This window comes from Rattus norvegicus, chromosome 8 (assembly GCF_021556685.1).
Source record: "Rattus norvegicus strain SHRSP/BbbUtx chromosome 8, alternate assembly SHRSP_T2T, whole genome shotgun sequence".
In the NCBI taxonomy this organism is placed as follows: domain Eukaryota; kingdom Metazoa; phylum Chordata; class Mammalia; order Rodentia; family Muridae; genus Rattus; species Rattus norvegicus.
This window is the reverse complement of record NC_141541.1, coordinates 61,916,982-61,936,336: the sequence shown is the minus strand read 5'-3', so window position 1 is coordinate 61,936,336 and position 19,355 is coordinate 61,916,982. Positions and strand designations below refer to the sequence as shown.

General features: G+C 44.6%; 1 protein-coding gene across 2 annotated transcripts in view; it reads right to left on the bottom strand.

The window, feature by feature from the left end:
• Window positions 1-1,046: 1,046 nt before the first annotated feature.
• Slc35f2 (solute carrier family 35, member F2) overlaps window positions 1,047-19,355 on the bottom strand; it is a 43,906-nt gene continuing 25,597 nt past the window's right edge. Inside the window, 7 exon segments of one of the 2 annotated variants that reach the window (NM_001395734.1) lie at window positions 1,047-2,476; window positions 5,912-6,066; window positions 7,232-7,284; window positions 8,413-8,569; window positions 9,772-9,931; window positions 13,887-14,014; window positions 17,179-17,354. In NM_001395734.1, the coding sequence (NP_001382663.1) occupies window positions 2,288-2,476; window positions 5,912-6,066; window positions 7,232-7,284; window positions 8,413-8,569; window positions 9,772-9,931; window positions 13,887-14,014; window positions 17,179-17,354 (1,018 nt within the window). In that variant the 3' untranslated portion in view covers window positions 1,047-2,287. 2 annotated transcript variants of the gene reach the window in all.

Here is a 19,355-nt window from a genome sequence, read left to right as displayed (position 1 = left end):
ATCCAAACACAGCAATAACGATTGCATCAGCCCTTCTCTAAATTGTTGCCACATCCAGTTACATAGTGTATCCACACGGGGGAGCCAACGAGCAATTCCTTCATATTGTTCATTAGGCGTTGGGGTTTGAATGGGTTTTGAGAGGTTCTAGAACCTTTGGAAATGTGGCCTACCTGGCATTGATGCAGGTAAAAAACAAAAACCCAAACTGAAAGGGCAGTTTAAATGGCTCGTGGAGAATGAGAGACTATTTCATTCCGAAACATTTTACACTCAGCATGGTCATTCAAAAATACAAACTGTTGATTGCTGCAAAGGACACATGTGCACACTCGGACCCAGCGTAGCCCCCAAGCAGATAGGTCATGTCTGCCTTGCCTCACCTGATTCTGAAAAGCTGCATAGGAAGGAGAACGTGAATGCACCAAGCTGTGTAATATCTCCAGGGGGAAGCAGAATGGCGCTGCACAGCTGTAACCCTGGCACTCAGGAGTCTGAGGCAGGAGGATCAGAAGTTCAAAACCAGCCTGGGTCATACAGTAGGGCAGTCTCACAAAAAACAGGGGCTGAGGAGATGGCTCAGTGGGTAAGGCGCTTGCCACACAAGTGTGAGGAGTGAGTTCTAATCCCCAGAATCTATGCAGAGCCAGGCAATGAATGAAGGAGATTCCATAATGCCAGCGTTAACTGAGGGGAGACTGACGGTGTCCCAGAAGCTTGTGGGTCAGCTAGCCTGAAGCTACCCTTCAGGGGACAGCAAAGAGACTCTGCCTCAAACAAGGGAGAAGGTAAGAAATGATACTCTCTGCTGTCCTCAGATCTCCATTTAAGATCTGAGGCGTGTGCATGCCCACACCCACACATATGTGAATGCATGCATACATACATACATACATACATACATACATACATACATACATCACATGCACGCAGGCATGCACACACACACGCGCTTGCTCAAAGACAAAAACAGGAATCAAACACTCGGATAGAGCTCCACAGGGAACCGGGGTTAATCTCAAACCAATATACACTGTGTGACTCTATTTCCATGAGTTTAAAGTCTTTTAATAATATGAACACTTACCCCAAATTTCTTTATTATACCAATACAAAAACCATTTACATAGAGTTTTCTAAAGGTGACATCCTGGTGGCTGACATTATGCTGAAGCTGCATGTTCACGCCGTGCTGCGGAAGTGTCAGAAACCCACGAGCATCATAAACTGGTGTAAACAAGGAAGACACTCTCCTCTCAGTCAGGATTCCAGAAGCCCAGCACCGACCTACTTTAGTGTTTCTGGTTTGGAACCACTGCTCACTGCTCCTTTCTTCCATGGGAAATGATTAGCATTTTGTTTCCATTTTAATGATAATGCTTTTTTTTTTCCCAACCAGAGACAGCAACCAACTTCTCAAGCTCTTGTCCTGCTAGGAGAACTTGCAGCAGGTAAATTCTCTAAACTGTGGCTTAGCGAGGTAAGGACAATGGGGATGACTATTCCTGGGCACCAGGGACATTTTTAAAAGGGTAACAGGAGTGTATTTGCTTGGGAGAACTTTCAGGATGTAGTGTGGGGCTGAATGTGGGATGCCCAATGTAACAGGCGTTGAGAGCAGTTTGTTCTGGAACTCAGAACACAGGAGCAAACGTGGCTAGGGAGGAGAAAGAGGACAGACGGGCGGGACTTGTTATAAGACATCAAAGAACACAACTGGGAGAGGATTCCTGTACTCATTAGCTGCTTTCAAAGTAGTCACAGTTTATCTTGGGAGTTCTCGAGTGCTGCCACGCCCATTTTCCGCACCACCTGCCACCAAGGAAGCAGCCAGTGGGTGTCTAAATTCCATAAGGCTCATACTTATAGTGACTGCCCCCGCAGAACAAAAATGTGAGGCTTCCAACAGAGGAATCTTATTGCACAACCATCCCAGACTGTCCCAACTCCTAACTACCTAAACAGCCCTGAAGCAGGTCCCCCATCCTTCCTTCTCTTCTTATATGTGTCTCTGAGACCCCAGCAAGGGGCCTTGCACTGGTCTCTCTGACGGTGACAAGAACTGGCACTCAACACACAGAAACACTGCCCTCGGACTCTCTGCTCTGCTTTGGTATTTCTAGTTTGGAATCACTGATCAGCGTTCCTTTCTACCATCTAACCACTGATGTAATCCAATACAGTGGGCTTTCCCTCTGAGGCTGATGTCCCCTCAGATAGGCCCTTGGCAGTGGCAGGCTCTACTCTCTCCCGGTGGCATGCTCGCTGGAGTCTGTGGCTTGTCCAGCTACAAGACTGCAGAGTGGGTCTCTGAGAGACCACTCTCCTCAAGCTTCAGTCCCAGATTGTCGATCCCGATGCTGGTGACGGGGGGTACGCTGCTTTCTGCTGGCTCTGCTGTGCGTGTTGGGGTGGAACAGTACAAGATGAAGCCTACCATGATGACTGTGAATGACAGGATGTAGAGTCCTGAGAACTGTGAAGAGGAAACAGGCAGTTAGTCACACTCCCTCACAAGCAAGGTGCTGTGGCCTGTTGTCAGCCGAGATCTACCTTCACAGTCTCTTCCTGGAAGTCATCAATGGAGATGTCAACACCCTAACCCTCTCCTACACACTGGTAAGTACTGGGCTCAGACTATAGAACCTGGCTTGGCAGTGAACGGGACCCTTGGCTTTTGTTTGTTTGTGTCAGGGTCTCAGGTAGCCCAGCCAGATCGCAAACTCACTGGGTAGTCAAGGCTGACCTTTTATGTCTGATCCTCCTATTTCTTCTACCTCCCAAGTGCTGGGATTACAACTGTGGGCCACCACATCCGGTTCGTACAGTGCTAGGAATATAAAGCTTCAGACATGTTAGGCCAATGAGCACCAACTGAGCTACGTCCCTGACCAGATCCTTGGGTCTGTGGGTGGAATCTCTTTGCCTTCTCTATAGCAATCCACTTATGGGGGCCCATCCAAAAAGCTGTCTTACGGGGCTGGGGATTTAGCTCAGTGGTAGAGCGCTTACCTAGGAAGCGCAAGGCCCTGGGTTCGATCCCCAGCTCCGAAAAAAAGAACCAAAAAAAAAAAAAAAAAAAAAAGCTGTCTTACAAAATGGAATAATTAACTGGCAAGTGTGGACACTGTGAGAGAGCCCAGCTTATGGTTCTATTCTCCACCATCTGCTTGGCATCTTCTGGGCCTACATTATCCACTGAAATTCATCTCACTAGGTTTAACAAACTGTCGTATCTCTGTAGGTAATTCTCACAATAACAACAACAACAACAACAATAATAATAATAACAAAATAATAATACCCCCACAATAACTGAGCAAATGCAGAGGGTCAGGACACTATTCTGGAGGAATCTGAAGTCCAGTGGGCTGACCAGAGCAAGGACACTATAGAGAACAGTTCCCATAGGAGGCATCTGCTTCCCTTCTCCAGAAGGACCGAGACGGAAAGGGCCCATGTTAACAGAGGCACCACAGGATGGAGGAGCTCCTAATCCCTCATCTGCTCACCCTTTCTTTTTCCTTCACTTTATTTTATGTGTACTGTGTTTTGCCTGTGTGTTTGTCTGTATATATGGAGGCACAGCCAGTTCTGAGTCACCCTTGAGTGCTGGGAACTGAATCTGGAGCCTTTGGAAGAGCAGGTGGATCTCTCCAATTCCTTTAACCTATTCTTCCTGAGACTGAAAATGACCACCCGGGGCAGAGTTTGAGAAGAGAAGACCAGTCCTTTGTCCTCTTCTGACCTCGGCGTGCGTGCACACACGCACGCACACACACACATACACACACACGTACACACGCACACGCACGCACACACGCACACACGCACACACACACGTGCGCACTCTCGCGCCTACACAAAGCACATCTGAAACTCTGAGGATCGTGGTAGAGCTGCCCTTTGCTCTCTGAGTCTTCAAATGGCCTTTGACCAAAACCAATAAAATATGATATCAAAGTCAGCTGCCAGACATGCCGGTACAAAGGACCATTAACAAAAGCTCTGGAAGGGTAGTCATGGACAGCGTGCTCCCATTCTGAGAAGAGCAGTGTGAGGTCATACCCCCGACCATAGGACACAGAAACACACTTCTTCATGTTAACCTCAGGAGCACTTGATGATAAAGTATTAAGATCCTAGGCTGAAAGGTTTGGGGTTTGTGGGAAAAGTATGTTATGATTCAAAATATAATAAGTATGGACAAGTGTACCTCAAACTATAAGGTTTTATCCCTTTAGCTTTATCTCCTCCTGGACATTATTTTACTTAGAGAAGAAAATAAAAAGTTAAATCACTAATGGTGATATGGTTGGTTAAAAAAAATAGGAAAAGTAGGGCCAGCGAGAAGGCTCGGCAGGTAGTCACTACAGCACGGATGCTAACAGCCTGAATTCAGTCCTCGAGACCCACATGATGGAAAGAGAGAGTAGATCCCCAAAAGTTATTCAGGTCTTCAGATAAGCCATGCCACAAATATGTGCTCACACACAAATAAATAAATGTAATATAATAATGATTCTTTTAAATATAGAGAGAAGGTTAAACAGGTGAGGAAGGTCACAGATAGCCACTTCTCTAAGTTGGAATCCCAATACAAAGCAGCCTTGTCCCCAAGAGGGCCATGTGCAGCCTCAGTGCCAACTCCCTTGGGAGAAATGTGTTTGCCCTTAACAGTTCTCATAGGAATATACATGTATGCACACACGGACAGTTAAGGAAAGAGGAGGCTATAGATTTGAGGGGAGAGGGATAAGATCTCTGCAAGGGTTTGAAGGGAGGAAAGAGAAAAGAGAAATATTGTGATTATATTTTGATCTCAAAGGGTTAAAAAAAACCCTGTGCCTATCATAAAAACCACTCCTCTGATTCACTTTAACGTTTTTATGCGACGCTATCAATAGCCAATAAATATTTCGCTGGTGTTAATTGAGAGATTCCTTCACCAGCAAGTATTCAGAGAGATCAGGCTCCTGGCCCACCTCACCTTGGGTGGTAAAAAGGTTTACACAAGATACGCAGACATTTCTGAGAACCCAGCGAGCTTCATGTACCAATACTTCAGATAAGCCTTGTGGGTTCCTGGCTCCTAGGAAGAGAATACATCAGCCCCAAGGGTTCCTGTTTGGGTATCCAGAAGGTAACCAGGTCTGCACTCCTACCACACAGAAAGTAAAGGCAAGAGGATCCTGAGTTCAAGGCCATCCTCTTTCACACAGTGAGTTTGAGGCTAGTCTAGGCTTGTCTCAGAAAAAAAAAATTACCACTAAAGATGGAACTATTCTAGCCACACATGCATAATAACAGGCCCAACCCTCCTGCCCTTCATCAGCTACCTCAGACCTTTTATGTACAAAAAGAGATGAAACCCACTGTATTTAATCACTTTGGAAAGTCTCAGAAGGGCGATTCTCTTTCAGACCAATTTCTAAGCTATAAACAGTTACAGAATGGGTGAGGCCTGTCTGGGGCCTGTCTGGTAAGGTTAAAGGGTTTTGGTTTTTTTTTTGTTTTTTTTTTCTTTTTGAGATCCAGAGTCTTATAGAAACTTGTTGTAGCCAAGCATAGTGGTGTGCAGGAAGCAGAGGCAGGAAGATCTCTATGAGTTCAAGGCCAACCTGGTCTACAGAGCTAGTTCCAAGACAGCAAGAGCTTTGCAGAGAACCTGTCTTGAAAAGTGAGAGGGGTGGGGAGTGTGTTGGGGGTGTATCTCAGTTGGGAGAATACTTGCCCATTGGTCCCATCTTCAACATAAACCAACCATGACAGAACAGAAGTTGAAGATCATCATTAGCTGCACAGTGAATCTCAGGCTAGCCTAGGGTACCTGAGCATGTCGCAAATAAATGGGCAAACTCGTCTTAAGTTTTCTTGTGTCTTCTTATTTGAACACAATCTATTTTCTTACCTTATACTCGAATAGGAAAAGCCCAAAGAAAAGGCTGTAGAGGTCAGCCGTCAGGATGCCCAGGTTGACTGAAGTGGCACTAGTGACTTTCATCACCAATGGCATGAAGCTGTACAGGCAGAACATACAGAGGGCGAACGCCACAAACAGCAGGGCTGTGAAGAAACGGAACGGCTCAAGTCAGGAAGAGACATCAGGAGACAAGGTGCTTAGGTTCGAATGCCACAAAAAAACTCCCTGGTTCCCTGCAAAGCTTCTCTTTACCAGTCGGCCGTCTCTAAAGAGACTACAAAGCTTTCTGGAAAATGGTAATCGTAAAATAACATGCTGTGCAAATCCGACAGGGAGTTAGATGGTCAGCAGGCCAGCAGCCATCAACCCGCATCATTCACCGAGACAAAAGGCTGGCTGTGATATAAAAGTTCAACCAAAGCCAGGTCAATATCGCATGTCAAAACAAAATTCCTCACTGGCCTTGTGTGCTTTTATTTGACTGGCCAGTTGCTGTGGTACGTATGATTGGATTCACAATAAAGTATTTTTAGGACATCGAGGATAGACATCAGGCCCACTACATTTTATTTAGCCCATTGCTCTACATGTTCCAAGAAAGAACAATATTATTCTCTACTTTAGATCAGTGCTGACCGTGTAGATGTTGACAGCAGTAGCAATGTGTCTGTTTTATAAGCACTTTTTAAAACCCCGTCCTATGCTACACACACACACACACACACACACACACACACACACACACACACACACACAAAGCAGAGAGGCATGCACTTTTGGGATATCTAAGATATTTAAATTTCCCTGCATTATCTCATCATAGCATACAATCTTCAGCAACATTTGTGTACTATTTAACTACTTCTTACTGATCATTAAGGTTCAAACCTTTCTTAACTCCCCTAGCACCTTCTGCATTATCCCCACAAATGTCCAAGGATATCAGGAGTGGAGCAACAACAGTGGGCAGAAGGTGATTATACGACCATCCATCACTTGACGTTAATGCTTCACAACATACAGGAAGCCTGTGGTAACCTCTAAGAGTTCAAGGACCTAAGATGTGGGCTTACTTGCTTGATAGCTAGTGTGACAAAGGTGAGTCTTGGTTTTATTCAGAATTCCTAGGAAAGAAACCCTACTTCTTCAGATGAAGATTAAGACAGAGGCTGGCCCACCAATGCTCAGAGCAGGCTGTCGTCAAAGGTATGAATTCCCGAAGATATGAAAATATGGCTGAATTGGCGTGCATTTTCGTCAGTTAAAGGACAGAATGCAGACTTAAAACGCTGTCTGTTAGGTACCTACCAATTTTCCAGTCCCATTGAATCCGGGCAATGTCTTTATATTCCACAATCAATCTAAGATCAAAACAAGAAGCCGGGTAAAGACTCACGTGTTAATTTCTCTTATTTTGTAGAAAGTTTAGAAGCTGTAATTTGGCCAAGATAAAGAGTTATGTTGAGCTTTAAATTTTTTTCTTAGAATAAAAAATATCAACCGGGCGGTGGTGGTGCCTGCCTTTGTGCAGCACTCGGAAAGCAGAGGCAGGTGACTCTGTGAGTGTGAGACCAGCCTGGTCTACAGATCGAGTTCCAGCACAGTCAAGGCTACACAGAGAAGCATGTCTCCGAAAACAAACAAACAGACAAAAACAATATAAAAATATCTAGATAGGCATGTGGCTCATGCTGGTAATCCCAGAACTCATTAGGCTGAAGCAGAAGGATTGCCATGAACTCTAACCTAAGCTACAGTGTAGAACCGTGTCTCAAAACCAAACAAAATTAAGGTCCTCTATTAGATTTTATCAAGTTATTAATTTCAAATGTGATTTGGGGTTAAACAAATATTAGTTGGAGAGGGTAATCATCTACCAAATATTTTCTCATTAATTATTTTAGATTTGTTTATTTTTAATTTATGTGTATGAGTCTTCAGCCTGCATATATGTCTCTGTGCTATGTATGCTGCCCTTGAGGTCAGAAGAAAAAGTTAGACCCCTCGGAAATGGAGTTACAATGGTTGTGAGCTGTCAGGTGGGTGCTGAGAACCAATCCTCCTAGGTCCTCTGGCAAAGCAACAAGAGATCTCAACTGCTGAGACATTTCTCCAGCCCTTATTACTAATTAAAAAAAAATAAAAGTAAGTCTGCATGTTAAGTAATGGTCTTTATTTTGCTATTTTATTGGCATTATATTTGTGTGTGTGTGTGTGTGTGTGTGTGTGTGTGTGTGTGTGTGCGCGCGCGCACCTGCCACAATGTGGCGTGGAGGGGAGAAGACCACTTGCAGGAGTTTCTTCTATCATGTTGGTCCCAGGAATTGAAGTTAGGTCATCAGGCTAGGCAGCAAGCATCCTGAGGCATTTTGACGTACTACACATATATGTCATCACACTTTGCTATAAGTAATTCCCCTCCCTGACTGTCCTGCCCCCTGGCCCCACATTCGTTGGTTTTGGTTTTGTGAATAATTTTAGATTCTTACAGCTGAATGCCACTGATGATTGTTCCAAATAGTCCCACCATTCCTAAAAATTCCTGTCTGCTCAGCTTCTTCACGATGTACTCTTCACACACATTAGACACAGCGTACAGGGAAGCCCCAAGCAGGACCAGGATGTCACCGATAAGAACGTCACTCCCTACAGGACAAGACACAAAAAGAAATGTGTTGCCAACAGGTAAGCGAGGAGTTACAAAACACTGCTCATTTGAATAAAACTTTATTGACTCCTAGTTTCTGTATGTTTAAAGGCTCTTGCCCTTCCTGTCTGGCACAAACAACACTGCCATCCTTTTCACATTTTTACTCCCTGGGAGGCCGACCGACAGAGTGGAAGATGGTACCGTATACCATCATGAAAGAAAGCCGTTTAAAGACATGGAGAATTCATAGAATGAACTGCAGGGAATTTGTTTAGAAATATGGGAAAAGATGTTCGGTTAAAAAAAAAAAAGTGGTTCTATCTTGATCCAAGGAGATATTAAAGTTATCTTGGAGATCTGGTGAATTCGGACCTAGTTTAACATCTATATTCCAGTCAGGCAGTGATGGCAGCCACCTTTAACCCCAGTACTTGGAGGCAGAGGCAGGCAGAATTCTTTGATTTCCAGGTCAGCCTGGTCTGTGGAGTTGAGTTCCAGGACAGCCAGGGATATACAGAAAAAAAGAAAAAAAAATCTTGTCTCAAAACAACACAACAAAACAAAATAAACAAACAATAAAAACCAAGGTTTCCAGTCCGAGTGGAGCTGCGGATGTCCTCCCACAGCAGTGGGGGTGGGGCGGGGGTGGGGGAGCTGAGGAAGGAGGGTTTTGAGTTTTTGAGTTCAAGGAAAGGAAGAAAGGGGAGAGGGAGGAAGGGAGGGAGAGAAGGAAGGATGGAAAGGAAGGAAGAAGGAAAGAGATGGGAAAGAGATGGGAAAGAGAAGAAACAAAAAGGAAGGGAGAAAAAGAAACAAAAGAATGCCATAAAGGGGAGAAAAAAGAGAGCTAGCTCAAGAACAGAGGGTTTCGGAACAACACATCCAAAACGATTTAAGAAAAAGATGATTTCTACAAATATATTAAAAATAAATCCTTAAACATATTTAAACGGGAAAATGCAGTTAAACAAGAAAACGACCACCAAACATTTAGCAGCAACTGGGAGAGTGCTACCGGAAACCGGAAGTACCAAGTGCTGAGGAAGCCAGCTCACCTCACTGAGGAAGGGGTCAGCCCAGCAGGCACACACTTGCTCGCAGCATGGATTCATGCTGAGTTCTGTCCCAGTAACTGACAGACTAACCTGAAAACACGAGCAAAGACACTCCCGTGGTGGAGCAAGTGACACAGTCTCACCTGAATTATCCTCTCGCCCGGCTAATATGTCTGCGCCAACCATGGTCCCTACACCCAGCAGACAGACAAACACGGCAATGAAGTGGATCACTTTGTATCTTGCCCGGAGAATAAACCAGGAGAGAGCCATCAACACAGGGATCCCAAAGCAATCCAAGAGCTGCGGGGGAAGAAAAGCATGCAGCCTCAACCATTTCAGCAGCATGAGTACTAACAAGAGAAAGCACCCAGGGAACGCTTGTTACTGATGGCCCTGAATGCAAGCGCTTACCTGAGCTGACTTGTTTGCACAGTCCCTCTGTGAGACTGGGACTGCAAGCCAGGTTTTAGATGTGCACACAAAGGCTATCGAGAGATTAGTTGCCCCAAATCATATGGTTAAAGATCAGGCTGGGGATGCAGCTCAATTAATAGGGTGTTTGCCTAGAAGTCACAAAGCCCTGTGTTTGGACTCTAGTTTGATATAAAACAGTACTTTAGGGGTAGAGGCAGGAGGACTAGGAGTTCAAGGTCATCTTTGGCTACACAGCAAAGTCTAGACCAGCCTGGGATACATCAGATCTTCCTCAAAACAAAGCCACTCAAGGCTGAATCTGTTCATTTTACCCTGGGGCCTCTGCTTCTCCCCTCTGTGTTTATCTTTAAATACAGAAGGCAGAGTTTCCTTCCAATACATCCATTTACACCGCCAGCAGATATTTATTAGATATATCCAGTGTCCAGGACTCTGTAAGAGGGTTTGGGTGTGCAGCTTAAGTATTTGCCTGGCAAGCACAGGGCCATGGGTCGGTACGTCATAAGAGGAACTGAAATATAAAGTTGAACAAGATAGGAGCCCTAACCTGAGGAGCACAGACTAGACTGGACAGACAGGAAATTAGGAGTCACAAAGTCCAATATTTAATTGTAACTGAGCAAAGTGCTACCAAGTACAGGTTACAGTGAGGCAACAAACAGACATCATCTCCCTGATAGAGAGTTCAGTTCTACCATGCTTGCTGCCAGCAGATTCCCGTTCATTTTTAGCATATGTTCCTCCATCATTTGAGGTCCATAAGATGCTTGTACCCCCATAACTGCTTTTCTTATCAAACAGGGATGAGGGCTATTCAAACTATGGCAAATCCAAAATCAATGGCAAGATAAGGAAGAAGAGAGAATTCAGTTACTCGGTTCTTAATTTGACAGTGTGTGTGTGTGTGTGTGTGTGTGTGTGTGTGTGTGTGTGTGTGTGTGTGTGTTGTGTATTCAAGGACAAAATACATTGGAAAACATTTTTAATTTGGGGGTGGATGTGTAGGCCAGAAGAGCATGTTGAATCTCCTGGAGCTGGAGTTGCAGGCAATTGTGAGCCACTGATGTGCATGCTGGGAACAACTCCCGTTAGCTGCAAGGGCAGCAAGCATTCTTAACCCCCGAGCCATCTCTGCAACTCCTGAAGGCTCATTCTTGATGCACTGAAGTACGTACAGAACTAATATGTAAATGCACGCCACACACTAATTACATTCCTGAAGTTGTCTACGATCAGTCTGTGGGGTTTTAAGTTTGCTCCTGGTTTCCTCCCTGTCTGTTAAGTCATGGACAAGACAGACAAAGCCTTAAGCCCCCAGCAGTCTGTAGGATCGCAACTAAAGCAGTTCACTGCTTGTTTTCCCAGCAAAGCCATCACTGGAGGCCAGCATTTCACCAGTAGTCATGGGCCTGCCATGTTAGTTACTCTTTAGTCTCCCTGAGCTTCCTTGACTGAACATCAAACCACTAAACAATGTCCTGGAAGACACCAGTGGAGTCCAGCCATTATAGCTTAACACTGTCAAAGCTAGTCTATCTTTTAGAACCCTGGAGGGAGCATGACCTTCAGAGACTTGCTTATGTCATGGGAAGAACTGCATAGGCTTCATCTCCAACTCTACCACTGAGTAATCCCCAGCCAGCCAGTCTCTGAGCCAAAACCCAAAATGCCGGGACCAGATCTAGTGACCTCAGGTTCCACCCTCTCTGAAATGCCACCACTCCTTGTCTGACACGTGTTACCTTGGGCCGTGTATCTACAGGAACTGCCTTTCTGAATGTTTCCTTGGGGTGGAGGTCTGTTTGTTTGCTTGTGTGTTTGTTTTGATACTTTACGTTCCAACAGTTTCATTTAATATAAGTTTTTAAATTATCATATTATCACAGTGAACAGAGTACTACATACCCTTGGATAGCATGGGTATAAAAATGAGTTTGACCAGAGTAGAGGCACAATCGTTTAGTCTGTGCTCACATTGGAAAACACCGGTTTTCACCAAGCCTTGCCTTTTCAAAGTAAAACATGTTTTGTTTCACCTCAATTTATTGATAGTTTCTAGAATTTGAAGATCTAAAGAATATATCTGTGTTAGGATAGTGAGAAAAATGAAACCTCAACAAGTTACAAGAAAAAACTAGAGAGCTCAGTGGTTAAGAATACTAAATGGTTCAAGAGGACCAGACCAGAGTTCAATTCCCAGCATTTGCATGGCTCACAAAATCCTGTAACTCCAATTACAGGGCATCTGGTGCCCTTTTTTGACCACCAGGTACACACATGTGTTACAGAAATACACACACACACATACACACACACAGGCAAAATGGTCATACACAGGGCAAGAGAGATGGCTTCGAAGTTGAGTAGTTGCTGTTCTTGCAGAGGACCCACATCCCTGCATCCACATGAAGGCTCACAACTGTCTGTAACTCCATTTCCAGGGAGTTTGACACCCTCTTCTGACCTCTGAGGGCATGAGGCAAACTACATGGTACATGGCTACGCATGCAGGCAAAAGATTCACACACACACACACACACACACACACACACACACACACAATTAAAAACACCAAAATACATAAAATAAAATTTAACTTTAAAAAAGTTGAAAGAGGAGGGTCAGGGTGGGTGTTTACCTCACAAGCCTAAAACCTGTGTTCAGTCCCTAGCGAGTGTTGCACAGAACCAATGTGGCATTGTATACCTGTAGTCACAGCCCTTGGGAGGTGGAGGCAGGAAGACCAGAAGTTCAGGTTCATTCTCAGCTACAATGGAGACCAACCTGGAATACACAAGACCCTGTCTCAAAAATGTTTAAAAAGCTATAGAAACCAGGCACAGTGGCTCCTACCTGTAATCCTAGTTTTGGGGAATGGAGGAGGTGGGAGACTAGGTGGCTGAAGTAGTAGGATTGTGAGCTCAGTGCATAGTGGATACCAGGCTATCCAGGGATATATAGCAAGACCTTTTGTTGAGAAACAAAAGAGTTACAGAATCATTAAACCCTCAGGTCTCATCTGGCTCACTTTCATCTCCATTCACAGAACATTTTGATGTTAAGTAACACGTTAACACGTGTTAATCAGGACCGTGGCACGTCTCCTCATTCGCTAACACTAAGACAATTGGTCTCTGTCTTTCTCCACAATACAAAGTGCAGACATAATATTTTCCTTTCAACCCAGAAAGAATAAAGCCAGTCATGGGCTGGTGAGATGGCTCAGTGGGTGAAGGCTTGCTGGGTAAGCTTGGGGGCCCCGAGTTCAATCCTTGGAACCCATATAAAGGTGGAAGAAAAGAAGTGAGTGCATACAGATGTCTCCTGGCCTCCACACGGTGCCATGGCACACTCGCACACACAGTAACAATGGTAATAATTTTACAGTAAATCTGTGAAGAAACAGGGACAAGAGTTTCCCCGTTGTCAACACCTCTCCCTGGTGTGTCCAGCAGGCTCCTTCAGAGGGTCTCTCTGTCCTGCTTGACTTGCAAACCTCCATGTCTGCAGTACAGAGCCACACTTACTTCTGTGTTCACGTCCAATGTGATGTCGAATTCCTGTCGACATCACAACAGCGAGCGCAAGCTAAATATTTATGCTCATTTTGCTCAGCAGTGTTCGGATCTGCTCTAGTGTAAGAAACCTCGAAAGTGGTTGATGTGTGTACATTGTCAGTGACTGGGAAGCACCTATCACCCACCTGTGTTCAGGACTTCTTCGAATGCACAGCTTCCCGATAAAACTAGATAAACTTATACAAGTACATGTCCTCTTCTAGAAAGCATAGAAGCCAAAAAACATCCAAACCCTCTCTCACCTGGACACTGGTCAGAGTCGTGTACTGGTACGCTCTGACGATCAGATAATTGGCTTCCACATCGGCAAGCCCCAGGAGAGTATACTTCCACCATTTTCTTCTCAAAATCTCCAGAAGGTTATCACTGCCTGGTTGAAAGAAAGCTGAGTGAGTAGAAGTCACTTGATATGACATGACATGACAAGGCATGACACGACACACATCAATCTGTAGACCAGAGAGTTAAAACAAGGGTCTGCTATGGATTTCAAATCCTAATTTCAGTGACCCAGAGGCTAGACATCTGTGTCATCACCACCAGGACTGCCTAGCAGGAAGCTGAAGACTACACAGTTATGCAAGGAGAACACCAGGGAGAAAAGAAGTGGGACACGAATACAATATTCAGGACCGGGGATGGGGCTCAGTTGATAGGGTGACTGCCTAGCATGCAGAGTCCTAGGTTCCATCCCCAGCACCACAGAGACCTGGCACAGTGATACACAGCTGTAATCAGGAGGTAGTGATGGGAGGGCCAGCAGTTCAAAGTTAGCCATGGCTATGTAGGAAGTTAACAGCCAGCCTGAGACATAAGTCCCTGTCTCAAGCAATAATAATAAACAATATACCCATCTATGGGCATGACTAAAGCCATTTCTGGCAAGTCACAGACTATTCTGGAAAAGAAAATGTTTTTGACAATCTAATAATTGCTTATCAAAACCCCCTAGCATGAGTTTCTTTAAAGAAAACATAGCAAGCTCATTCTTTAAAAAAAGACATATTTTCAAGTGAAATTCGAGCCAGCAATAAGCTTGAGGAAAGCCTTAAATGATTTTTTTAAAGATATATCAATTTATTTTATATATATGAGTACACTATCGCTCTCTTCAGACACACCAGGAGAGGGCATCGGATCCCATCACAGATGGTTGTGAGCCACCATGTGGTTGCTTGAAATTGAACTCAGGACCTCTGGAAGAGCAGTCAGTGCTCTTAACCCCTGAGCCATCTCTCCAGCCCTAAATGAATGTTTTTTAACCACTGTACACACCACAGTTCTTTTGTTTTAAATTAAATAGGATTGACTCATTTCTGGATTCACAAGAGATCAAGAACTGGCACATATGTTGGGGAGGCTTTGTGGTAAGATGATCTACAAAGAAATGGCAGGGCACAGTGGTACAATCCAATCCCAGCAGTCAGTGGGTAGAGCAGGGTGAGTCTCTATGAGTTTGAAGCCAGTTTCGTCTACGCAAAGGAGCTCCAAACCAGCCAGGGCTGTATGATTGAGAACAGAAATGAACAAAAGGAAGGAAGGGAGGGAGGGAGGGAGGGATGGAGGGAAGGAGGGAGGAGAGAAGAAGGGAAGGAGGAAGGGAGGGAGGGAGGGAGGGAGGGAGGAAGGGAGGGAGGGAGGAAGGAAAGGATCTAAGAGGCAAAACAAACCTTTGCTTCCTTAAGTTACCTTTGTCAGATATTTTACCTCAGAAATGAAATTCACATAGTAACCACATGGCTATCACTTCTTGGCATTTTGGCTAAGATCAAGAACATTAACCAAGTAACTGTAGTAGAATAAAATAAGGTAGAAAAGACTTCTCCTGCTACCTTGATCTCGAGAAATGGCTGAAACAATGGGCTGTTGACCTTCCCAACCCATTGACTGCCTGGCAGGCTTATGTAAAGTTATGCTTACTTGCCAGCCCCACCTAGCACAAAATGAGAATACCAACTGGACCCAGCACTGAAGCCCTTCAGGAGCTGTCCTGTCTTCGGTCCACGGGTAACGTCTCCTGGCTTCCTCTCCAGCTGGTGTTGGTGTGTTTATTCCAGAAAGATTCCTACATCATAAAATTCCAGCCACCAAGAACATCCTGAAAATCCAGAGCCGGTCCTCAATGCATGACAGAAAAGCACAGGACAGCCATGGCCTCAAGGGACCACACTGATGTGTCTGTGAATCACATGGTCTTCCTGAAGGCAGTGCCTCCAAAGGAAAGCAGGGTTCAGCTCTCACAAGTCAGCTACTTCTGCCAAACCCCAGATACCACCCTGGAGACCTTGCCAGCTAAGGTACCTCAATGTATTTCTCCGTTCTCACTACTGGCTTCTATTTCCTACAGCAGTGATGACAATCAATAGTGACAATGTTATAGGCAGGTCTGCTGGCTATAATCCCAACTACTCAGGAGGCTGAGGCAGGAAGGTTAAAGATTCAAGAACCACTTGGTTAAGGTGTTTACAACAACGTTTTAAAGCTTGACAAAGGGCTAGAGAGATGGCTCAGTGCTCACAATCATGGGGAGAGTTCAGATCTCAGAACCAGAGAAGAGGCGGCATCCTGCACACATGCATGTGACCCCAACTCCAAGGTAGGTGGAGTCGGGAGGGTCGCTCAGGCTTGAAAACATAGATCTAAGTTCAGGGAGGAACCCTGCCTCAAAACCAGGAGAGTATTGCAAAAGAATAGCCGATGCGTTCGTCTAGCCTCTATGCATGCCTCAACACACATGTACACCGAGACTCACGTGGACACAGGACATGCAACAAATAAATCTTCAAAGATGTAAAGAGAGGATTGGGAACAACACTGTAAACTCAATCCCTAGAAGCACGGGAGGAAGGGAAGGAGGAAGGGAGGGAGGGAGGGAGGGAGGGAGGGAGTTATTAATCTAGCATCACAGGAACTGACTCCCTTAGCAGGTAACAAACATATTAGTAGTTTTAAATGATAGAAATGGAAATACTGCACCCTCCTAGTTGGTTTAAGTTACACACACACACACACACACACACACACACATATACACACCACATACACACACAACACACACACATACATACATACCACATACACACATCACATACACACACCACATACACATACCACATACATACACATCACATACACATACCACATACACACATCACATATACATACCACATACACACATGCGCACACACCACATACACATACACGCACACCATATACACATACCACATGCACACTCTCACCACATACACATACACGCACACCATATACACATACCACATGCACACACACATATACATATACATACATATACACACATATGCACACATACATATACATACACACACGTACCACATATATGCACACATACATACCATGTGCACACACACATACACACACATATATACACACATACTCAAATATACACATACATACATACATGTATACACATACACGCCACACTTACACATGCAGAAAGGGTTTTAAAAAGAGAAAAACACGAAATGGATGGACCAGTGAGTCCCCCGTTTGACATACCAGATTGAAACGCCAGCATCACGGTGTAAAACAGGAAGAGCAAGCAGTAATTGATGAAACTCTGAAGCATGGGCGTGTTCACTCTGTACTTTTCTGCCAAATACTGGCTGGTGATGGCTGTGCCACAAATACACAAGGACAGCATCTGGCCCAGGGCTATGGTCTTCAAAATATCCCTAGAAAATAAGAAGGAACTCAGATTGACTTGGAAGAACCTGCAATTCACACATACACACACTTTCTGCTATCAACGCAACATGAATTACTGTGGAAATAGGAATTATTCTGTTTTATTCTAATAATTATTCTAAATAATTATGCCTTATCATTCATGCATATGTGTACAACGTGTATGTGTCCTGTGTCTGTATGTAGATGTGTTTGTACATTCATGTGTGGGGTTCAGAGGACAACCCTGGGTTTCCGTCTTCCTGTTTCAACTCTGTGAACAGGGTTGGTTTGGTTCACCGATGTGTACTCCAGCGGTCTACAAGCTTCCGAGATTCTCTCATCTCCTGCAGAACCACTGGGATTGCAGATGTCCACTACCAGCTCTCCGTGGTTTCTGGACATCTGCACTTTACCCACTGGACCACTAATTTATTCATTTAATTTAGAGGCACAGTCATGTGACCCAGGCGGGGCTTGTACTTGCCACGCAGTGGATAATGACTTTGAACTCGTGATCTACCTGCCTCCACTTTCCTAAGGCTACTTAAGGTCACGTACCACCACACCCAGTTTATGACGTGCTACAAACAGAACCCAGAGCTGCATCCATGCTAGGCAGACATTCCACCAGCTCAAACATATCCCAAGCCTCTCGATTTCAGGGTATTGCTTACCTCATGAGCACAAGGGTTGAGTTAATATAGTTTGAAATATTTTATTTTTATTCTTTTATCTATCTCATACCACCCATTTCCAAGAAGACTCACTCTTCCATTCAATAGCCATTCATTAAAAGATCATTTTGTTTACTTAGCTCTCCGTGTACTACTGGGGTGGGGTGGGAGTGTATCATATATGTGTGCCTACACACACACATACAGAGCGAGAGAGGGAGCGGAGGAAGAGAGGCTAAATAAATTATTCTTTTTTTAAAGAAAAAATGAGGAAGTGTCAGCAAAATGGCTCTGCATATTAAGGTGCTTGCTACCAAGCCTGATGACTTGAGTTCAATTCCCAAGCCCCACATGGGAGAAAGAGAGAACAGACCCCGAGAGTTGTCCTCTGATCTCAACACGCACACCGTAGCCATTACCCCCCCCCATACACACTCACAATAAAGAAATACATATCTGAAATAGGAGACTGAGGAAGGAGGACCACTTACAAGTTCAAGGACAGTTTAAGCTACAATGTGAGTTCGAGGTCAGCCTGTGCTACGAAGTGAGACTGTCTAAATAAATAAATAAGTAAAAAAAAGGGGAGGGAAAGGGGATGGGGAAAGAGCTTGGGAAGCAGGCAGCAATGGAGGGCAGGATGTGTCTGTCATTTTCGGAAGACGGGTCGAAAAGAGTAAGAATCAAAAATCACACAAATATCAAAGGCTTAAACGTTTAAAAAAAATGCAGCCATAGACATACCATAAAAACATGGAAGAATTTTTAAATATGTTATTGCATTTATTTACTGTGTGCCTGCACGCTCACTCAAACATCTGTGGAGGCCAGGGAGTAACTTGCAGGAATCTATTCACTCCTACCATATGGGGCTGGAGACAGAATTCAAGTCACTTAATTTAACATCAAGCACCTTTATCCAGTGAGCCCTCTCACCAGCCCCCAAGAGTTTTTTTCTTTTAATATTGACTACTGGGGTTCTGTGGGTGTGGCCTGTAGAGTTCCTTCCTGCAAGGGACTCTGTGGTTTGGGAGGTAGCTAGCTACCCTTTCCTTACTGATCTCTCTCCCCAAATCCTGCCTCCACACTAAAACAGCCCCTTTCTAAATTCTGATCTAATGGAATCACTCCCTGGCTAAGGCCTTAAGTGGGTCCCCTCTGCCCTAACATGAGAGCCCAACTTATTCAAAGTCCCACCCAAGCCTGGCCTCTCTCTTCTCATCACACCCCTTCCTTGAGCGAAACTGGCAAAAGTTGGGTATTCACACTAGAAAGCACAGAAAATGCAATCAAGCCCTGAGAAGCTAATCAAACCCAGACCATGGTCCACAT